Source organism: Melanerpes formicivorus, unplaced genomic scaffold (genome assembly GCF_026170545.1).
Source record: "Melanerpes formicivorus ecotype bairdi unplaced genomic scaffold, bMelFor1.0.p_v2 SCAF_4, whole genome shotgun sequence".
NCBI lineage: Eukaryota > Metazoa > Chordata > Aves > Piciformes > Picidae > Melanerpes > Melanerpes formicivorus.
The window spans coordinates 29,622,676-29,642,258 of record NW_027142356.1 but is presented as its reverse complement, the minus strand read 5'-3'; the positions used below and the strand labels follow the sequence as shown (position 1 = coordinate 29,642,258).

Below are 19,583 nucleotides of genomic sequence, written 5' to 3'. Positions count from 1 at the left end.
ATGATTACAACTAAAATAAATTCACTGATATATAGGCACAATTAAGCTTACCCAATGGAAATGAACTGAAAAAAAGTAAAGCTCACTGTACATGTTTCCAAATCCTTTTAAGAACCAGACCTAGAGTTCTTAGGAGCTATATAGAAAACTCTAATACAGCATTTCCAACATTGTTCACTATGGTATCACCCAATGACCTTGTTTTAATCAATATCTCCATTTGTTTTAACCACAGTCCAAAATGACAACCCAACAGGCTGTTCGTTTCGAGCTACACTGACTCCATTTGATGAGCTCAGGTTCAGTACCAAAATTGGGTGTTTCTCCATAACTGCAGTTTTTTTGCAGTGTTAATCCATACCATTGTTCCCACACAACTGAGGTGTACATTTATCCTATTGGCATGTCTGGAAAAATCATGTGAGGCAAGTACTACATGTAACTAGAGGATTATCTATTTCTACAACGGTTACATAGTTTGGTTAGGACTGGTTACTCTAAGTACTACTCTTCTAAGGCACTAGATATGGTATTGGCACATACCCATCTCCACTGGGCTGGTTTACAGAGCACAAATTTGTTTTCTTACATATGTATTATTCTTCTAAACAGTTAAGCACCTGTGCTATTCATCCTTTTGATTACCCATATCAATATTAAACTGAAATAAAGACTCTGCAGAGTGAAGGAACATTTAAGCAGGTGCCAAAATTAGGCACAAGCTCCCAATTTTAAGAAAATGTATTTTAGGAAGCAGCTTAATAGTGTATTTCAAAGAACAGTAGCACAGCTGAACACATGAAACCTTGAAATGGTACTTCAAAGTTACTCTAGCTGTGAAACACAATTTGTTGGTTGACAAAACAGCATCTTAAGAGAAGCACTTCAGTCACTGCTGATTAAAACCATCCATGTGAACTCAATCTTCCATGCTTCAATGTGCAAGTGCAAGGCAGAAGATACAGCAACTCAAGTGCCCCATACCAGCTCCAAGTGCTGCTATATTCCCTTTCCAAAAGGCACAGAAATTGCACATATACAGTTCCTAGCAGTAACAGCGTCATACTTAAGGACCTATTTGTGTCTTTCCTGTTATATTAAATTGTTTTCCTCTTATTAAGCATCAAAGATGTCTCCCCAGGGACATGCCTAGAACACTGTACACCATTGTTCCAGGAATAGCCTGACTTCAACCCAATGCAGCCCATGTCAAAACATCTTGCTGAGCTGAAAACAAAACAGAGAACAAAACACCACCCAGCACTTTTACTAGCCACAATATATATGTCCCCAACCCTCTGGGAAGCACACTGTGCTTCCACTGCTTGCTGATTACACCTGGAAGTTAAGACTTCTCTTCCCAATGACTCCTAACTGAACTGTACCTTTGGGAAAAGCTGCCCAAGAGCTACCAGTTCTCATCTCATGCAGTGATTGCTTGCTGTGCCTGCTGTGGAGCAGTTTTAAAACATTAGTCACAATTTTTTTGCATTTAATGTTCCCTCAAGTCTCTTCTGCTTAAGCTAAAAAACAAAGACCTAGGACTTACATCTTTGCTTAATTGGGTGGTGGGCAGGGAGGAAGGGAAAGAAGGCTATAGAAATTTAATTTAACTGGAATCTCCTGTAACTGCAGTCTTCACTGGGGTGACCGACTGCAGAGACCGAAATGTGAGGTTAATCCCTTGTGCTCCTAACAAATGCAGCAAGCAGAACACTCTGCATTAAACATGCATCTGCTCCTCTTTGACCCTACATCCTAGCTAAGAGGTCCTTCCTGAAACATAGGAATACAGGTTTAATGGGTTTATACTATTCATTTCACAGCAGGGCTTCTTTTTCTAAGTGGCAAAATGTATTAATTTGATAAGCAAGTTAAGCAGGTAGTAGATTGTACAGTAATGTTTGTGGAAATATGCAGGCTTTGATTTTATATTGATTATGCAACAAACAGCCTGGAGAAGAGGAGGCTCAGAGAAGACCTTATTGCTGTCTACAACTACCTGAAGGGAGGTTGTAGTCAGGTAGCAGTTGGTCCCTTCTCCCAGGCAACCAGCACCAGAACAAGAGGATGCAGTCTCAAGCTGCACCAGGGGAAGTTTAGGCTCAAGGTGAGGAGAAAGTTCTTCACAGAAAGAGTGATTGGCCATTGGAATGGGCTGCCCAGGGAGGTGGTGGAGTCACTGTCCCTGGGGGTGTTTAGGAAGAGACTGGATGGGGCGCTTGGCGCCATGGTTTAGTTGATTAGATAGTTTTGGGTAATAGGTTGGACTCAATGATCTTGAAGGTCTTTTCCAACCTGGTTAATTCTATTCTAAAACACAAATTTTATTTGGAGTATAATAAATTGTAACTACCTTTATAATTAAGTTCAACCATTCTTCCACTGGAAGTATTTCTAATATCCCTGCTTTACTACTTCAAATATTTGGAAAGGCTGAGCACAAAGTATATTCTCACAGTAAGTATAGGCACAACACTTTCACTATCTAGTGCTTTGGATCTTAACAATATTTACAATCAAATAAACATGAAGGTCACTGAAATATCTGAGAGTCTAAAAATATTGCTGAGGAAATCATTAATGATTATTAGTTGTTACTTTCCCTAACTTTCTACTGAAGGACTGCTGGTTCTCTTTAAAAGGATGAGCTTTCATTAAAAGAATTTCATCACAGATGTTCCCAGCTGTCCTATTTCCTGTTTAACTATAAGTATTTCCAGAACAGCACATACAAACTGTTTACACAAGCATCTTGAAGAGTTTTTACTTGCTATAAATGTATAAAGGAGCATAATACCAGGACAAGAAGTAGCAAAACTAAATTTAACCAGGAGATGAACACAAGGTTGTTAGAGCTCCTACTACAACCACTAGACATCAGTGAAGGCGACACCAATGGAATGTTCATAAATAGTAACTGTAAAGAAATATCTCAGACAGATATGAGCCAGGTTATTTAAGGTGGGTTATTTCTATGTTTGAGTACAGGGACAGACTGCAAGAGTTGGGACTGTTCAGCCAGGGAAAACGTAGAATCCATGGAGACCTCATAGTGGCCTTCCAGTACCTGAGAGGCACCTACAAGAAAGATGGGGAGGGACTTTTAACAAGGGATTGTTGAGATGAGAGAGAACAGATTTAAGCTTGAGAAGGGCAGATTTAGACTGGATATTAAGAAGAAATTATTTACAGTGAGAATAGTGAAACACTGGAACAGGTTGCCCAGGGAGGTCATGGATGCTCTCTCCCTGGAGGTGCCCACAGCCAGGTTGGATGAGGCCTTGCACAGCCTGGTCTAGTGGAAGGCATCCCTGCCCATGGCAGGGCTGTTGGAACTTAGATGATCTTCAAAGTCCCTTCCAGCCTAAACCATTCTTTGATTTTATGAAATAGGATTTGTTTTCTAATTTTTTTGGAAAAGATTTAAGGTATACTGCTGATGCATTCATTTTTCAGAAGAGCAAATGACATTTTCTTGTCTCTGTAGACTAGGGAACAGAAATGATACTCCCTGAACAGGAATGGGGAAGAGCACTGGAAGTGGACATAGTTAGAAAAGTGCTAGTTATACAGCTAATTGTGATCTAAATCAATTAATAACTCTGCAATGCTAGGTTACTATTATTATCATGTTAAGGATAATTGTTTAATGGCCTCTTAAAAATTAGATTTAATCCAATCACATCTTTCTGACACCACCACTATTCCATCGGTCCACAGATAGCAGACAGGTCTAGAGAAGAACCAATAGGGCTAAAGATGATCTTACCAAGCTAGCTTGAACAATGCAGACTTCACTGTATTTTGTTCTGGAGTAATATAAGACAAGAGAGATGGGGACTGCTTACAAATCGTTTTCCATATAAGTTAGTTTGGGTACAGTCCTGGTGACACAGTCAAGAGCTGGCTGAAACATCAGCATTCCTCCTAATAGCATCAATTTGATCAACTTCAGCCTTATGTTCTTGCTGTGCATCATGCCACTCTGTGATCAGAACTTAAAAATAACAAAACCAGCAGCTGTTTCATTACATGATACTAAATTAACAGCCAGTTTCTATAAACAGCAATTGTCACCTTTTGCCATGAATTGTGATGAGAGTGGCAAGAGTGGTCTCTATGTTTTCAGTACTGCCTCCACAGTACTTAACATACAATCATATTTAATTAGTTAAAGATGCTGGAAATATTTTTTGGGTCCTCTATTATGCCAACGACAAAAGAGTAACACAAAACAGTGAGCCAACTGGCTGCAAATAAGTTGCCTTCTAGCACTGAAATGTCAGGCTATTGTTTTCCTCAAAAAAGCCATTGCTTTATGCCTTAGAAAGCTCAAACTAAAAGGACTGAATAGGCATTAATGCTTTATTTGTTTGAATGCTGCAAGTCAGTTCTACTGAGATAACAGATTCATTTGCATAATCTGCAAAACTGATGGAGGCAGCTTTTAAACCCAGGTTTACCACACTGGAGATCCCCCAAAGCAATTTAAAAGCTGTGCAGGTTTTGATGTGTCACTTTTTTAACGTGTCAATTTCAACCCCCAAACTGCTTCACAGCAGCAGCAGTTGCAGCCAGGCCCTTTTCACCTATTAGAAATATTAAGTGGGAACAAATGCACACTTAGTATATGCAGTGGTATTAGCAGAGATATTTACTCTCCAATAAACTGATTTTTCTATGAAGTCAACCTTGAGGCAACAATTCCATTTATTTCACGTTGACATAATTACTCCATTTTGGTGAAAGAATAATAAAATCCAGCATCACTCAGGGAAGGCAAGAATGTAAAAGCTGCCATGCATCTGCTTTTCACAGCACTCTAGTTGTTCCTTCTCCAAGGACTTTTTTGAGCAAAAAAATCCTTATCCACATTCATTTTCATACTGTATTAAACATATGCACAGCTTAAGTGTTGAAATCGCAGGTGTAAGTTAATGGTTTGATTCTGACATTTTTTGTTGGTTTGTAGAGGGGATTGATGGTTGGTTTTGGTTTGGTTTTGTGAGGGTTTTGTCATTGGGGAGTTTTCTAGCAGCTTTTTTCTGCTTCTTTTGAAAAACACTAGTATTATCTGCATTTTATACCCATTGTAAATGCATCCCTTAGATGATCCTTGTAAAGAGTACAAACTATACTTAAAAACTCCACAGAGCCCTACCCTGTGAAAGTAGGAATCTCCATTTAGCTATCACCTACATGCCTGCTGAAGCTATGATTTATTAAGACTGAAATCCAGTACATCAGACAGATCATTTAATACCCAGTCTTGAATAAAGTCAAGAGCAAAGACTCTCACTGACTTCAAGGGGAACATGATCAAATCTGAAATCCCACATAACAAATGTTTTCCATCTATTCAACATCTTTTGCCCAGAATAAGCTAGCTTTACTTCTAGATTTTTCCTTGATATATGACACATACTTTGCACACTCATCCTGTATCAAATCTATCAAGCAGACTTTTAGATATTATATAGAATACTTGGTAGGGTTGAGTGTGATGGGTATCTTTATACAGTTCTATATTAAACTGTCATGTCAGACATTCATCAGTACTTCAGCTACTCTTCAAAGGGGAAAAAACACAAAGGCATATGAACAACAAACTCATGACACCTGAGGCTTCCAGAATTCTCCTTTAAGAGGGCTGCTTTGTGATGAACAGAAGTCATTTGCTAGTTCCCAGTGTGATCTGAAGCCTGGTTTAGAGAAGAAATTGTGTTGGAAAAGGATGTCATCTTCTCAAAGAAATAGGTCTGTGATGTTTGCTTGCTGCTAGCAATGCAAAGCAAAGAATTTCCTAAAGTTGATTTTGCTGTAATTACATCAGCTACTGTTTGACCTCTGAGACATCGCTTACTCCCAAGATAATAGAGGAACTACGTTTAGTAAGCAACAGAAGTCAGCAGACACAAGAGTAGTGTTTGCTTAGGGGAAGAAGAGTAAGAGCAGCAAGAACACTGAGACAAGGCAGCTTACCACAAAAGCAACAGTACAGTTCAGTACACAAATCTTCAAATATTCTGAACAAAAAGCACAAGAGCTTTGACCTCCCTTTGCAGTACTACTACTTTGCCTAGAATTTTAACTTTATGCAAGAGAAAAACTCAAAATTATTCTGAATCAAACCAAAAGGATGTCCTCTGGCATTTTATACAGAATCATAGAGATGGTGATTTACTCTGTCACGCTGTTGATGCGTGAAGAGCGTAACAGCACCTTGGTCACACTCTGCTAAAAATTCTTAACGGTTTGATAGAGGTAGTAGGTGTTATATTTCATCACTGAAAGACACTGGTTCACAGTTTTCAATCATGTTTATGCACCTCTAAAGAATTCATGTTTTTGTTGCAGTTACTCGCTACAAGTTTTACAATTCACAGGACAGGTAAACAGAGTATTTCCCAAAACATTTCAGGGTTTTGGCTTTGCTGAAGAGGGCACTCATACACAGCTAACAAGGCAGGTGTACATAGTTCCAGTAACAAATAAAAATGACATTTTGATGTCTGCCTGCCTTTAAAGGGAGAATAAACTTCTAAATCTGAAGCAGTGTAGAGCACACAGCAATGGAATTCAGACATATTCAGTCAACAAGCTGATTGTCCTTAAGAAACACTCCACATTTTACACAAAGTTTCCTCTGGATTTATTCCATTCATAGAAAAATATCCATTTTTATTTGGTTTTCTCTAAGCAGGCTGTATGCTTATGGAGCAAAGGGAATGAACTACTCCAGTTACTTTGATACCTCCACATCTCAAACATGTAAGCAATGCACACATTCACCAGCCCAAGGACCCATTTAACTATAAATGTGATGTCTAATCCAGGCTAACAATACCAGCATTAACAACTGTGTGTCCCGCCATAGTACACACTGCAAAGAAACTGTGGCAGGCTGCTGCAAAATATCCCTATATCAGAAAGAAAACTTAAGAGTGAGTTCCATTCTCTTTCTCCCAATAATGCTTTCACCCTAATTTCACCAAGTTACTGTACCAAAACCTGTCAGCCAGGACATAGTAACAGAAGAATCCAGCTCGACCTGTGCTCTAGACTACTTAAAAACTATGCATTTAGAGCATCCTTGAGATACTTAGGGCAACTGTTTATGTTATACAAGCTAATTGGTCTATGATAATAAAAAGGGAGTAAAAGGTGAGAGCCACGATAATGCTTATTAAAAGTACAATCTATGCATAACCTGGAACTGAATATTACTTACATAACACTCATACATATTCACATTCCTATGTGGAGATGGAAATTCCTTTCCTCAATTACTCTCTACCTTATTTGTTGACATAGTCCCTAAGTTTATGCTTACGTGACCTTGGAAAGAAGCCACACATCATTTTAATCCGATTAAACCACTCTAAGAAAAGATATTCATACTGGCACTGCAAAACCAAATATGGCTCCTGGTGTTTAACAAACCAACCAACCAACCACAGATCACCAAAAAACCAAAACACAACCCCCTTTTACACTGTAATAAACACTGTGATTTCCTGGCCTACTGTTGCTGAAATAATCACTATCAAGCATCGATGCATTTCCCTGTTTCGAACCCCACAGTATATCTATACATACTAGCATTCTCTACTACACAATATGACCTGGTTTTCAGATGCCCTACTTTTCAAGCATATTCAGCTCGCTCTAACCACTGGTCAGCTTTCTGCAAACACACTGACTTCCTACAAGACACAGGGATACCAAAGCAGAAAGGGGAGACCAGGCAATAACCTCTCTAAGCTTTCAATGCCGTACTATTAGCCTGTACATATTGCAGAGAGAATGCACAGAAGCTCTATTCAGCACTGCTTATTTGAGTGAAGTGCTGCTTAACTGGAGTGCAAGGATAGCAATTTACTTTGTGCGCTGTTTTTAACAGAGGCATCCTGCAAGCAGGTTTTACTTTCACATCCACTTCAATCAAAGATCACAAATGGCTTCTTATAAGTGTAAAATTCCCTTGATACATGCACTGACATCTGTTTTTATTTTCCAGAATTATAGCAATTTCAGTAGTAGTTAATGAACATTACCTCTTTCCCTCCCTTCCCTTTCAGGGTTTTTTTTGTCCCTGGAATATGTGCTATTTCAAAATTTCCTACTGTTAGCTACATAAAAGATTTAGGTATATAGACATAGACTCCCTCATGTAAAAATTTTTGCCCTCAAGGTACTTGAATCCTAGCTTGAAGTCATGCAAGCAAGCTGCAAACAGACTCCTCTACTGCATTTCGATAGTCAGCCTATGTGGTGTTCATAATTGAACCCAGAAGCTGGATTTACTTTCCCAAGAATAAGTAATGACAAGGCAAATGGTTTAAGCTGCTATGCAAAAAGCCAGGACAGGAAGGAAAGCTGGTAGAACTGAACTCCAAAAAATAAAAGCAGAGGGTGGTGTTCAAGAGAAAGAGGAAATGATTGAGAGGAAGAGCTTCTGCAAAACTAGTTTATGTAGCTCCCTGCTCCTCCCGAAATAAAATGCAAGAAAATTACAAACAGTGAAGCAAAGGGAAGGGATTATGTAACTAGCATGCAGACTGCTATACATTTCTCTAGATATCATGCACCTTAGCCAAAACAAAACCACCAAACAGCTGCCAACCTTAACCAAAATGACACATGTATGTGCTGACAAAAAAAGCTCAGCTACCAGAATCTTGCTCCTATTCCACATACTTGATTTGCTTTACCTGCTACTGAAGATGAAAATTAGGTCACATGCAGGTGAGAATTTTGTGGTGGGTTTTTGGGGGGGTTGGTTATTTGTGGGTTTATTTTGTTTGGTTGGTTTTTTTTTTTTTGGGGGGGGGCAGTGATGGACATATTAAACACACACTGATCTCAGATGTCTCTACAACTTCATATATTTTAGGCTTGTATCAGCCCAAGCAAGTATAAGTTGGCTGCTTCTACTTGCAAATTAGACAGATTTAACATGATATGTATGATAACAGATATCTACATGTATTTAAATATTTCTCCCAGACAAAAAAGCCACACTGTGACAGCCTATATTCATTCCACTGCCCTCCCCATCCCCCCTTCTCCCCCCCACCATTCATCCCCCCTCCCTCCCCCATTAAGGTACAGAAAAGACAGTGCTCCCAGAAAATAAGCATTTAAATGATTAGATAAATATTTAATAGCACAGACTTCCTGATGCTATTTTTGGACTTCTGCAAGGAAAGAGCAAATTCCAATTTGCATTTCATAAACAGAATAACCATCTTGCAGACAGGCAGCTTGGTACTGGCGCAGGCACTCACAGAGACTCGGAATATGAAACTACTTTGATCAAAGTCAGACTTCTGCATGAAACTGCAAAACTTTCATGCCCAGTATAATGTCTATTTGCTAAAAACAAGCTGTTTTTAGCTGTTGAAGTAAACAAGCTGTTCCCTCAATGCATGCTCTGACCATCCCATAAAAGCCCCACAAACCTGTATGAAATATAACAGTGCTTTTCTTGTAGCCAGAAGGTAGACGAATGTTTCGGAGCAACCCCTTTGCTGTCAGCCGCACACGCATGTTGGATAAGGAAAATTTTGGGGACCATAACATGTCTTCAGTGCAATTGGAAGATAAACAAGCAAGAAATAGCCTCCATGTACTGTCACATACTATGTCTTTATATCACTACCGGCAGAAGTGACCAACTCTTGCCGAAGAAAATAGGCTTGAAGACATAATCAAGTCTCCATTCCTTGGCTCTTATTCCTTATGAACAGGCAAGCAAAATAAAACAATCAGCAAAAGCAGATATCCACAGCATAAATGCTGCTGGCAGCTTCTCTTCACCAGATGTTGTGGAAACAAAGCTTGTCCTCAGAATAAAACTGACTTAGTGATTTCGAAAACCAACAGCCTCTGAATTGCATCACAGTGTTGATGCTTAATCTGCTGTGGGACTCAGTGGGCTGGGAGCTAGAAAAGGAGAAAAAGGAGGAGGAGGGAAAAGGAGGAAGTGGGTGGTCTCCCCAGCTGAATATATCATCTAGCAATGTCACAGACCATGTAATTGCTCTTTGGAGACTGCTAAGGACATGATTTCAATACTCCTGTAGGCATATTTCAGATCTCCTCTCTTCAGGGTCCCTTTTTTTAAGCAGTTTCTTTAACATGAATTTAGCAGAACAGATTTATCAGCTAACATTTTCTACCAGAGTTCCTCTTGGCGTTAAATATTATATCAACATTTAAAGTCTTTACAAATCCACAAGCATGTCTATTCTCTTAAGAACAATTCAGTAATTGAGATCTGCTTTAGGGAAATACTATTTAGCTTGGCAGCTCAATGCTGCAGATGCTTCCATTTATCTGAAGGGGAGCAAGGAAGTAGGCACTAATTTCGTGTTAGATCCCAGCCAGATGGGTTAAAGGCACCCAAACACACGGTGTTACAGGAGTTACTTCAAAATAGATGTTGTCTCCATATTTAATTAGCCCTCTCAAAAGAATATTTCTAATTACTACTTACTGAGATCAGAAGTTGGTTCCTTTCAGCTACCACTAGCAAAAAGAAAATGAAAGCTAGAAATAAAAGGGGAAAGGAGTAACTGTTTTCCAAGATCAGAAAAAAATCTCACCTATTTCACCTATGTCTACAAATACACGCACAGGCCACCTTCCTATGTAAACAAAACCATTTAATTACTTTGCCCAGAGTTAGTAGCTGCCTTGCTGGACAGCCATAGGAGCAGAGACCACCCAAGCATCTCTCAGCTTGTGCAGGAAGCAAGACAGTAACAGATCATACCGTATTTCGTGTTGCTCAAAGAGCTGCCCTCCACAGCATTTCCATCCTTTTGGAGACAACAAAATTAGGTACTTCTCCACTGGTTCTGCCCTTCTACCATTTCACTAAACCACAACTAATGCCCTCTAGCACCTACCCCTCTCACAGTTTTTCCAGTTCCAGAAACAATTAAACCAACATGCTGTGAAGCAGGTCTAAACCAAAGCGACATAATCACACTGACAGGTCTCATCCCAGCAGAGCCTTGCCTTTCTTCCCCCTACCATAAATCTGCTGTATTTTTACAGCATGTCTTACTTGTTTAAAAAGCATAACACTTAAAAATCTCTAGTGGTTATTTACCACATCAGCTAGAACTAAAATAGCATTTCATTGCTTAATCCCGGTCTCTGCGTATCTACATCATCACACAGACTAGTGCAGTGACAATAAAATGGCTTAAGTAGAGCAAAAGAGCTGCAGCCCAGCATTGAGACCATGAGACCTGTCAAGTCAACCTTCACAGCATACTGCAGAGGAATGCTACTGAATGTTTTATGATCACGTACCAAAATATTTCACAACCCAGTGATGTACCACCAACTTTGAAGTGCTGTAATATGCCTTCAGTCTCCACAAAACCATTCAAAATAAGTAAATTAGCTTTTTTGTTTGGTTCCCAGGGCAGCCTCTGCACATAGCAGGGCATGCATGTCATTACTGCTATAAAATCCTTTTCTATTCCTTCTAGTCTGAAGAGCTTTGGTGCTAGCAATGCATGTCCATCTATCTTTCCAACAGCCTGCAGATCCACAGCCTTTCCTAATCCAACACCCCTATCAAAGACATTGTCTCCTTTCTGTGCTAGAGGATTATTATGCTTGGGAACCACACTCAGCAGTAAACCAGAAGGCTTGTTAGAGCATATTATCGCAGCCTTGCACATTCTACATAGTTTGTTAGACCATCTCTTCAAATATTAGATCAGTACTGTTAAATTTTCTTAAAGAAGGCATCTTGAGATTTTTGACCAGGCCTAGAGACAGTCTTCAAAGATCATTCAACACCCAGCCATACCAGGTTTTACTGTTCTGCCAGGTCACCCACAGATAGTCATTTCTGTCTTCCTCCTACCCCCAACAGCTCATCAAGGCACCGTGGTAAGTGTTCTCACAGCATCCTAATTTGATAATCTCTCAGAGATGGAAACAATCCAATTAGGTTCAAAAAAACACCCCAAACCACAAGCCTACAAACCAACAACAAAATCCACCTCCTCCTCCTCATCTTTGCAATAGTGCCTGTGAGAACGGTAAAAAACATCTCATTAGCCGGTAAGCTAGAGAGGTGGAAGTACCCAACTGAAACCTTAGGTGCTAGAACAGAGTCTCTAGAGAGCAACTGTGATGCAATGAACCATTTTGGAGACTGAGGAAGGAATGAATCAACAGGTAAAACAGGAACAGAGAAAAGCTACATATGGACATCAAAATATTAGAGAGCTCTTAGAGATACACAAAAAATACTTTCTCTGACTACCATTTCCCACTCTTAGTTTGGAGGGAAATAAGCTATGGAAAAATCCTGATACATCACAGCACCTGTTCCAAAAATATCAACAAAATTTCCAATTGGAGGAAAATGCCTTCCTAACACCAAGAGTTGGAATTCTGTTTAACCCCAAAACCTAAACCACGTCTGCTTTATGCAGCCAACAGACCCATCAGCACTAATAGAAAGCAAAACACGTGTGTTAGGCTCTTCTAGAGCCCAATGTGTAGACAGACAACTTTGACAGCATCCTGCAAGAGTATGGCAGAGAATAGCCCTCAGGAGGGATTTAACTTGCACAGTTTCCTCCAGAAAAGCCTTCTAGAGTCCTGCATTACACAACAGTACACTCCACTGTGGTGATTGTGTGTCTGCTAGTGCCATTCCCCTGGCTCAGAAAAAACAGCACCTCCGTGTGTGTCTGTACTCCTATGATGACCATTCAGTGCCTGTGCTGGCAAGGTACAAAGCCAGCATGTAAGCCATGGGATCTTAACATAGCACACCAAGAAAATGCACTGTCTACATTTCATGCATTACAGGAGGATCACGGAGAGATCTTTTTCTATCTTGACATTGAATAAGGATGATAGAAAATAGCATCAGAAAACAGCAGAATAGATAGGATAGAGATAATAGAAAGTGCTATACAACCCAGACAGAAAACAAAAGGAACAACAGATTTTAGTTACTAACACCTTAGTAAACACTAGTGTTGAACATGGTAGAGGACCTGTATCTTGCTGTGACCATATGCTAATTCAGTCTCAGTTACTAAATGCGTCAATACCTGATGACATCATCAGATTGATGGTGGGGCTAGACCTATTTTAACCCAAACAGATTTAGCATACCTGCCACTCCCTGGGAACTTCAGCAATCAGACAAGAAAGGAGGAAAAAAAAAAGGCACTGGCATCTGTATGATATTCAATTCTGACTCATGAGGCTGTCTGCAGTCCCTTAATCTGTTTCTGCTGTCTCTGTCCCTCTTTTTACATTGAACAATCACTAAGAAATCCATCAGAGCACAGCTAAGTGTCTCACTGCAAAGTATGCTACATCAGAAGCTAGATACTTAGAACTGAGATACCCATGTAGAGGGGACCTGGCTTCATGTCCTGAGACAGCACAGGCAGTGCAGAGCAGATGGACTTTACTGGCATGCTTCACTTCAGGAAGAAAGAACGAGGTGAGAACCTGGAGCCCACTAAGAGCCAAAGGGTCATCTGTGTCCTTGTTTTTGTTTCCAGAAAATGACAGCTCCCTCCCCACTTCCCTGTGACCATTTTGCTCTAGCCAGTGCTCAGTTGGAGAAGTTAACCTTCCTGCAGGCAACAGTTTCTGCCACCATGCCAAATACAGCTTGCAGCTTCAGGACTTATTTTAAGCTTCAATCTTTAACTGAAGAAAAAGGCCAATCTCCTCCTGTCTCAGAACAGCAACTAAAACCCTTAAATAATTTAGGTTTCTTCTAGTACACAGCAGCTTTTAATCATTATAAATTCAGCAGTCTGTCAAACAGAAGGTTATGCTGTAGTGGATTCTCAGGCAAACAGCTACAGGAATCAGGCTGGTGCGTGCCTCTCAAGCAACAGTGCTGTCTGCACTCTGAAAAAGTTGGGGACAGCCACAAAACATTGCAAGAATCATTTAATTTTTAACTTCTGAGTTAAGGGAATAAGAAGCTATTTTTCATGTGTGGAATGTCCTTTCCAAAACATAATTTTTAATAGACTGCCTCAGTGAAGATCCTACAGTGCTTTGAAAAAAAACCAAACCAAAAACCCCCCACAACACCACCCACCAAAACCAAAAGCAAAACCAACTAAACCCACAAACCCCTGCTACTCTACAACTGTGAATAATGTCATTAACATTAGGATAACATGTCTTAAGATGTGAAGCTTTAATGATCTAATCAGCAGTGTCAAAACCCAACTACCTCAGTGCTAAGGATTTCTGCTGTTCAGTAACAGGCTGTGTGTATACATAAGCCCTTCTGAGCTCAAGCCTCAAGCAGTAGAGGACAAAAAAGTTTTATTTCAGGTCATAGCCTACAGATCTACTAGTTATTTATTCATACAATAATGATTTATACACACTGGCCTCAGAACAATACCCAGACACCCCCCACTGAAAAGCAACATGGTAAGTAAGAACAATTTAGACAAGCATGTCCTAAAAGATGCTAATGGTTTATCAAAAGATTGCCAAGTGTGTTAAATACAACCCACAACAGGTTATTTTTGCTGATCTCTGTGGGCTTCACACATTCTTCATAACTGGAGGTATGCAGACAAAAATGCAGATGCACATTCAGCTCACAAGCTGTTTAACCATCTTTGACACATGATCCACGAGTTTCACATCTCTGGGACAGTTACATGTTTTCTCAAGCATTACGTCAACTTATCTCCCTAATGAAGGTCATTGAAAGCAATTATGAGCAGCTACTGCATCTGCTGAAAAACACCTTAAGAAATGTAGGGGAAAAAAGGACTTGTGAAAGCTAGAAGAAACAGGTTAGAGGACTTCAGAGTAACATTTTGAAGAAATTTAAAAAAATATATATTATACTGTAAGAGGACATTGAGTCAGCTTTGAGATACCTCATACACCTCATCTCAAAATTAAGGAAGAGCTGCCATACAACGACACCAAATTTTATTCACTGTTTACTGCAAATACATTAAACAATGTGCACAACCTAAAGGGCTCCAAAGAGTTAAAGAAAAAACCCAAAACACCAACAGAACCCAAACATACAAAAACCACAACCACCACCCCCAAAACACCCCACATCTGCAAACTTCAGGAGAGATTGATATCTAGGTTTAACTGGAGAGGAAAGGGTAAGAAAATAGTGGGGAAGGAACCAAGTACTAGGATGGCATTTTCAAGAAGGCAGTAGAATCAGGCATTGCATACAGCAACTCAGCCTGGAGTAACACAATGAAAACTGTTTGAGACTGTTATATCACTCTGATGGTCAAAGTTCTAAAATCTCTTAGCAAAACCTTATTGTCCTTTTCATTTTAAAAAAGTAAGAATTTAGACATTTTAATATTCAGACAGAATAGAACAAAGCCTCTGCCTAATCTTAATGCAGTCTGTAATTAAAGGCCATTAGGACAGACTTTCATGTTAGAAAAGCCTTGAACTCCAGCTCTCACCACTGGAAACTTTCTTGAAGCATCCCTAGGACTGACCTGATACAGTCTGTGGCTATCCCATTTATGCTGCCTGCTCTACTCATACAGAAATTGATCTAGTCAGTATTTAGACAAGTGTGAGAAAACCACAGCTCTGTGTTCATCTCCTGTGCGGCTTGTTATTAAGAAACATCAAACTAAACACCATGGAAGAGAACTACAGACATTCCACCCAGTATCAGAATAAACACCACACAAGTGAACTGCAAACATTCCCTCTATAGAAATTCTGCATGCTTTTATATCACAGAGTTTGGAGTATGTCTGTGCAAAGCTGAAGAGTAATTTTCTCACAGAAGACTGGAATTAAATAATAATAAACATCTCTGGAATATGCAATTTACAATCCAGAAAGCAAATCCTTCCTTAAAAGCATTAACAGAAGACACAGATCTTCCAAATGTGAAAATCATTTGGGTTATGCTACAAAAGGCCTTAATAAATGACACACTGTCACTACAGGAAAACTGATTGGACCCACATCCAGTTCCCTCATTGCTGGGGTTTTAAAAATAATCCAAACTTTTTTAGTCCACTTATTTGAGAAACAACCAGCAGAATACCACCACTTGAACAGAGCTGGCCCATGGGATACTCTGTAGCAAGCCTTGAGGTTTCAAAATTCACTGTTTTGGCTTCTGTGAGAGAATAATGTTGATAACAGTGATGCTTTAGTTGTTGCTAACTAGTGCTTAAACGAAGGGACAGACTGAAGGAGTTGGGGCTGTTCAGTCTGCAGAAGAGAAGGCTCCAAGGTGACCTCATTGTGGCCTTCCAGTATCTGAAGGGGGCCTACAGGAAGGCTGGGGAGGGACTTCTCAGGATCTCAGGTAGTGATAGGACTAGGAGGAATGGAATGAAGCTGGAGGTGGGGAGATTCAGGCTGGATGTGAGGAGAAGGTTCTTCACCATGAGAGTGGTGAAACCCTGGAATGGGTTGTCCAGGGAGGTGGTCGAGGCCCCGTCTCTGGAGGTGTTTAAGACCAGGCTGGACGAGGCTCTAGCCAGCCTGATCTAGTGTGGGGTGTCCCTGCCCATGGCAGGGGGGTTGGAACTAGATGATCCTTGTGGTCCCTTCCAACCCTGAATGATACTATGATACCGCCCTATCAGTGAGGAAGCTGGAGATGCATAGGAAGCTGGGAGGAGACAGAAGGACAGCTTACCCAAATTGAGCAAAGGGATATTCCATACCATAGCATGTCATGCTGAACAAAAGAACTGGGAGAGAGTTAGCTGGGAAGCTGAAGGCCACTGCTCAGGGACCAGCTGAGCATCCGTCAGCGGGTGGTGAGCAACTGCATTGTGCAGTGCTTGGTTTTTATATTTTTACCACTATTATAATTTTCCTTCCCTCTTCCCTTCCCTTCTTCTTTACTAAACTGATTCTATATCAACCCATGAATTCTATCTTAATTTCTCTCCTTCATCCCAGTGTGGTGGAGTGGTGTTTCGCTGCCTGATGGGTTAAACCAGAGACACAAGGAGCAGTGATGATTCTCAGCATGGAATAAGAGACAACTTTCTCAAAAGTGTTAGTTTTCAGAAGATCAAGTTTGGGAAGAACACTAGGAACATGCATGCAAAGAAATTGACACACTTACTTGACAGCTGAAAGGACCAACATGGAATACATTGAGACTCTGTTGTCATGTGTCTCAGTTTTTACATCCTATTCTCTACTCTGATAAACATACTACCTCAAGAAAACGTCATTTCGGATTTCAGACTTTAGGGTGACATTCTCTAAGCATCAACAACAGCCACTTTACTTTGAGGATTTATAGAGCATAGTAGTTCTAATCCAAGGAATTAAACCCTGAGATCCAACTGTTGTACTACACTTTATCTGGTGATGCTGGAAAAGTAACAGCTATTTGGTTTCAAAAGTTACTTCAGGTTTACAGATCACAGTATCACCAAGGTTGGAAGAGACCTCAAAGATCATCAAGTCCAACCTGTCACCACAGACCTCATGACTAGACCATGGCACCAAGTGCCACATCCAATCCCCTCTTGAACGCCTCCAGGGACGGTGACTCCACCACCTCCCTGGGCAGCACATTCCAATGATGAACAACTCTCAGTGAAGAACTTTCTCCTCACCTTGAGCCTAAACTTCCCCTGGAGCAGCTTGAGACTGTGTCGTCTTGTTCTGGTGTTGGTTGCCTGAGAGAAAAGACCAACTCCCTCCTGGCTACAACCCCCCTTCAGGTAGTTGTAGACAGCAATGACACCCTTAACTCTTCAAAATAAAAATCTGTGTCTTTCCCTAATGAATATGTTTAATAAGAAACTCAGATTCACATACATTTAGATTAATTCTGCATGTATTTGCATACAAATGCTTCTATAGCTGGTTTGCACATAATCTACACTACTTAGGTGGGTGGCTTTGCTGTCTGTTTAGAAGAACATTTCTACTTATGACCCTGAAGATACTCTATGGCTAGATCATATCAATATTAAATCATTCAGGTAGTCCTCAATTTACATAGATGACAAGACAGGTTAGGAAAAAAAACACACTACAGCTGGCTTTTAGTCCAATGCACAGTACAATATCTGCAAAAACAAGTTTAAGCCTGATCTTTCTGTTGCCTTTTTCCTTTTTTGAGGGATAAAGCAAAAAAATCCCAACCTAGCTACTCAGAGAACTTCCTACAATGTGACCTGGATCAAAATCCTCTCTGCTTGGCTTATTTTCATCAAACACTTAAAACACTGCTTTTCTACACTCAGAGTGCTTTAAGCTCTGGACAAACTTGGCTGTTAAGAAGCAAAATCCTCCTCCTGATTTTAACTTCCCAGCAGAAAATATCTAGTTTACTCCCATGCAGAATAGGAAAAAGCCTTGAAATATTTAAGATACTTACCCATCAAACTGTTTCCTGCATAATTCTTAAGGGAATTTATTTCCCATGAGTTGCAAAGCACAGTATTAGCACATGCTGAGAGAAAAGCAGAGTTGGTTCAACAACAGAAGATTTACTCCATGGGAAAAATCCCCAGACCAGCACACAGTTTTTTAAAACAAAAAATAAACAGATACATCAAACTTAAAAAAAACCTGCTCTGTGATCAAAAGCACTCATGTTAGAATAGGACAGACAGTTTCAGTTGGAAGGGACTTACAATGATCATCTAGTCCAACTGCCTGACCAATTCAGGGCTAATAGCTGAAGCATACTGTTAAGGACATAGTCCAAATGCCTCAAGCACTGACAAGCTTGGGGAACCAACCATCTCTCTAGGAAGACTGTTTAGTGTTTGACCACTCTCTTGATAAAGAAATGCTTCCTCATGCCCAGCCTAAAGTTTCTCTGGCACAGCTTTAAACCATTCCCATTTGTCCTAGTACTTGAAAACTGGAAAGAGAGATGAGCACCTCCCTCTCCATTTCCTCTCCTCAGGAAGCTATAGAGAGCAATGAGGTTCCCACTCAGGCTCCTCCAAACTTGACAAGTCCAAAATCCTTAGCTGCTTCCTCACAGGACATTCCTTCCATCCCTTTAAACAGTTTCACTGGCATCCTCTGCACACATGAAAAACCTTCATGTCCTTTCTAACTGGGGCCCAGATCTATGTGCAGTACTCAGGGTGAGGCCACACCAATGTTGAACACAGCAGGATAAACACCTGTTTGGATCTTCTGGTTTTACTGTGTTGATGCACCATAGGTGGCAGACTTGCCTCTTGGCTGCCAGGGCACGTACATTCATATATGCATCAAGATCTTCTCAGATCTTCAAGCAACAAGAACACTGTTGGAACACTTCCTTCTACAACTAGCAAAAAGCTTTTGAAAGCAAATGCCTCCAAACCCTCCCTCAAACAAAAACAACCTGCAAAAGACCTTCTGATCATATATGAAAGGAGAAACAAAGTACTAATAAGCCACTTGACCAGATATCCCTCATCAGTAGGGTGGTTTGCCATAGCGTGCTGATGACTACTGATGGTCTACTAGATGAAAGAATTCACTGAAGACTTAACTACTTGACATTCATAATGATGTTCATCAGCTCTCAGAATTAGTCTTCCCATTTTTAAAGG

The 19,583-nt window shown here is 40.2% G+C and overlaps 1 protein-coding gene across 2 annotated transcripts in view; it reads right to left on the bottom strand.

Moving 5' to 3' along the window:
- MTUS1 (microtubule associated scaffold protein 1) overlaps positions 1-19,583 on the bottom strand; it is a 129,853-nt gene that overhangs the window by 50,314 nt on the left and 59,956 nt on the right. Inside the window, exon 1 of one of the 2 annotated variants that reach the window (XM_068137492.1) lies at positions 9,468-9,913. The exons of the other annotated variant lie outside the window; for it this stretch is intronic. Within the exon in view, the coding sequence (XP_067993593.1) occupies positions 9,468-9,588 (121 nt within the window). The 5' untranslated portion in view covers positions 9,589-9,913. Of the gene's footprint in view, positions 1-9,467; positions 9,914-19,583 lie in introns of those variants that run through there. 2 annotated transcript variants of the gene reach the window in all.